The sequence below is a fragment of the Poromitra crassiceps genome, assembly GCF_964638095.1.
Source record: "Poromitra crassiceps genome assembly, chromosome: 14".
Lineage (NCBI taxonomy): Eukaryota > Metazoa > Chordata > Actinopteri > Beryciformes > Melamphaidae > Poromitra > Poromitra crassiceps.
In genome coordinates this window covers 16,694,100-16,698,494 of record NC_139633.1, presented here as the reverse complement: position 1 = coordinate 16,698,494, position 4,395 = coordinate 16,694,100, and the positions used below count along the sequence as shown (strand labels likewise).

The 4,395-nt window shown below is 44.2% G+C and overlaps 1 protein-coding gene across 1 annotated transcript in view; it reads right to left on the bottom strand.

Moving 5' to 3' along the window:
* Positions 1 to 2,771, bottom strand: part of LOC310789363 (chromodomain Y-like protein 2) — a gene marked incomplete at its 3' end in the record, with an annotated part of 34,674 nt that extends 31,903 nt beyond the window's left edge. The window contains exon 1 of the mRNA XM_083650992.1: positions 2,742 to 2,771. Coding sequence (XP_083507118.1) covers positions 2,742 to 2,765 — 24 coding nt within the window. The 5' untranslated portion in view covers positions 2,766 to 2,771. The remainder of the gene's footprint in view (positions 1 to 2,741) is intronic.
* Between the last annotated feature and the right edge of the window lie 1,624 nt (positions 2,772 to 4,395).

Below are 4,395 nucleotides of genomic sequence, written 5' to 3'. Positions count from 1 at the left end.
GACTTTATCTGTTTCCCTCTCAAAAAAGAGCGTAAGAAAACCATATCGGTATCGGCCAAATTGTTATTTTAAACATCGGTATCGGCCCAGACTTTTGCAATCAGTGCATCCCTAGTTTTTTCCTGTTCTAATCATGTGCCTGATATATGCAGTTAAATTAATATTGTAACTTCCTGCAAAAGCCTGCTGTGAAAACACAATTTGCTTGAGCACTAAGGCCACATGGAGGGCCAAGGGATAATGATAGGCAGTTGTCAGACATGATTAAATTGCACAAGTTAATTGCCCTGAATACATTGTGATAGTGGAACTTTTGGCCGGGCCAACAAGTTTACTTTGTTAAGGGCCAATTAGTCTTGGCCCTTCACAAAGTGTTGGCATCCTTGGTAGGGGTGGGACGAAATATTGAAATATTGTGATACCTCCTCTTGCCAGACATTATCGATACACTGGCACCATATTGTGATACCATATCATGACATTTATCCTGAAATTTGTGTTTTTTGCATTCTTTTTTCTCTGTAAACTTAATTTACACAGATTGATTTTGTGACGCATCATTTTATATCCTTCCTTTAAACATTTTAACTAACTTTAAACAGTTTCACTTCAGAGTCATGGACAAGTTGCAGTCAGTGTGTGTTAAACAGGCAGTTATGCACTTTGACTTTGTTGTGCATTGTTTCACGTCAATTCTGTGAATAAATACAGAATTCCTGCTTTTTGCCTTTTTAGGGGTATTTTTTCCCCTTAAGCTGTGTTCACACCAAGATATTTATTTTTCGCTCTGTCGCTTGATTCAACCCTTTGGAATCGCTCCGTCGCTGTGTTTAAATCGCTCATCAACAGGCACACGAATTGACGGACATGTGGGGGCTATAACGTTACGCAATGTCATGATGTTTGTCCACTACGAGCCACCGTAGCTAAACCTATCAGCGTGCTCCTAACGCGAGCTCCATACGGGTAGTACAGACTTCACTTCATGTCAGCTGTCAGCCTGTCAATGCGGTTTGTTGCCACACAATAAACCAGCGGTTTGTTCCAAACCAGTGTGATCCTTGACTCGCTCTCACACGGCAGCCAATCAGCGTTGAACAACGAGCGACTGATGCCAGCGTATTTTCTCTCGAGTTGGGATATTTCATCTCGGGCGACGAGCGTATTTTCTCCCTATCGCTCTGTCTCTGTCGCTCGGACACCAAGCGATTTTTCTCCCGGGCGAATATACGCTCAATCGCTCGTTTGCATTGACTTTGTATGTAAACTCGATGCCAGCGAAAAACTTTAATAGGTCGGTGTGAACGCAGCTTTAGTTACAGATAGCGTGATATATCGTAGATTAAATTTCTTGCAATGTGTCGATTATCGCAGAATCGCTATATCGTGATACCATCGTTATCGAGGGCCATGTTGTGATAGTATCGTATCGTGAGTTACTCTACAATTCCCACCCCTAACCCTTGGGTTATACAATTCCAAAAGAAATATGCTATAGCTAGCCAACTATAATCAGTGCTAAAAAAAAAAAAAAAAAAAAAGCAGCCCAAGGAAAATGTCAAGAAGCAATTTGTGAAAAGACAATTACCAGCTGCCTCTGACTCATTTAATCTATTTAAAATTTACTGAATCAAGTGCGTGAAATTGACACACCTGTGACTGTAACACATCATTGTCCATAAGCCCTACAGGTGGCATCTAACTAGCACTAAAGCTAACTCTGAGACACACCCCACACACACACACACACACACACACACACACACACACACACACACACACACACACACACACACACACACACACACACACACACACACAGTTTCAGGGGCTGTGGAACTTTCTACTTCACTTTAATGGTAGTGGTGTAAAATCATGGTGATTCACACAAATACCCCCCCCCCCCCACCCACCCACCCACCCACCCACCCCCACACACACACACACACACACACACACACACACACACACACACACACACACACACACACCTGTCATCCAGAAGATGACACATTTGACACCATGTCAACATGACAAAGCTAGGCTGCAATGAGCTGACTCAACACTGACAACAACACAGGGCACAGAAAGTAGGAGGCTAACCCACGCACATGTAGTCTGTTCTAGCAACCTCCTGTTCTAGCAACCTCCAACACTCCAACAAAAAAGTGATGTTGCGCATGAGGCCAGTGTGACCCTTCTTCAGACACCCGTTTGGGCGACTTTTACGCCCCACATCACCCGAACCATCATTTTCCAATTCCTCCCTACATCGGGATCAAATAAACTCGCACACGTTTTACGCCACTCGATAAAAAATAAACTGTTGTCTCCTGTAAAAGTCACACACCGCTGGAAAAGGCTATGATGCCAACATAATATCTTTCGGCGTATATGCGCACCTTGAGAATCATCACTTCGTCTGTGGCTATTATATAGTCACCATGTCCGTCCGCTCACTGCTGTCACTTTACCACCACTTTCAACTAGGAGTTTAGCCCTATACTGTGTCATATCGCTGTCGTCAACAATTACGGCAAAGTATATTTGAAGCGACGTAAAGTGCACGCATAAATTAACCAACCTCGTCTTCGCAAGCTTGGGAAGGCTTGGTTAGTTTCGCCTGTTAAAGGGCTTAGGACATCGCTTTTTCTATACGCGACGACCTGCCCTTTTACTTCCTTAATTCCATTATTCGTCAATATGACAGAGTATTTCCCCTGGATGTGGTTGTAGCCTACCTCGTAAAGGTCTCCTGAAGCCATTGTGGGGTGCGGACTCCGGCGGCGCGGCGGTCTTGCCTGCCTTGTTGGCTCTTTTTTTGGACCCGACTCTCTCGTGTTCCGACGAAAGCCCCGATAGACGGGAATTAGCGAGCAGCCTTGTTATTCTGAGCAATCCGCAGTAGCAGATCAGCAGACAGTGTCAATCGAGCCCGGCGCTCTGCGATGGATCGTTCCACACTTAAAACAAACAGCCATTGGGGCGGTGCTGTTTATCCAGACAGACCCAAGTGGACGACTGAAATTAGTCCCCGGCTATGAATGCACAGCGTGGTCTGCATGCGCCCGGCTCCTCTCAGCTCTGTTGCGAGCCAACTAGGCTACTCAAAGAGAGATGATAGGCTCATGTCTTCCGCCCAGGCAGGGACACCAACTGGGACGGAATATTTTCTCTAGTACTGTACCTGTCCAGCTTACTGTAAGTGAACAGAACAGAACAAAACAAAACAGCAAAACAAATTATTTTGAATTAGCCTATAATGATGCATGGTGAGCCACTGATAGTGATAATACAACAGTTTATTGATGTTCATCTTAATTACACCCAGAATCCCTCCTGCCTTATGATGTGTTTGCATCATAACAAAAGTAGCCTACTTTAGTAAGAAGTAAATGAAATGATCCACGAGTGCCATATGGTATTAAAAAGAAATAACTAACAAAACAAACAAAAACTCAAATCTCATCCAGGCAGTTGCACCAAACAAATTGTTGCATCTAAGAGGGACATTAGTTATTATTATTAGGCTATATATTATTATATTATTATTATTATCATCATCATCACTAGAAATCTTGCCCGCTGTGCTCGCTCAATGGACTCTAGAGATGATGCGCCATGGGCGCAACATGTTATGGAAATGTTTGTATGAGTACAGGATTACAGCAGCTCCTTATAGACGATTCCCTCCTCATCACCTTCAATAAGTGCTGGCTCACTTTCCTCATCATCAGTGATGTCATAGACATTGTGACATCATCAGTCACATTATCAGTCATAAATCTTACATAATAGGGCGGATTCCTACCTTTCCTATCACATCATACTGTGTAGACATTGTGACCACTGATGATGTCACTGATTATGTTACAATGTCAGGGAAGGGATGGTGATGATGTCACAATGGCTCTGTGAGTGGTCCTCGTTTGTGAATATTATCCTGCTGAACACAAATTTCCACTCACATAAACTTTTGTTAACCACAGACACAAACCTTATTTCATAATAAGGCTAATGTCCACCAGTTCCGGAACAGATGTGGTACGGCTCCGGTATGGCTGTGAACAGACCCACACATGTAATCTCTCAGACACATGCGGGATCCGACAAAAATAGAATAGGTGCGTCATTTTTCCGTACCGCATGTATTGCCCATCTATTAACATGGGCGAGATTCTGATCCGGCAGTTTTACCGGATCAAAATGACTCGAGACAGGTTCAGCACCATGGAGAGCTCCAGAGTGGAGGAGTCCACAGGTGCCCAAGAGCGGAGGAGCCCACAGGTGAGCGGAGTTGTAATCAGCCAGTGAAGAGGGCTATCAAAACCCTCTGGGGAGAGAGAGAGGAGATGCTGCATGCCAACTCTGTGAGCGAGCCGAGGTTTCACTAAA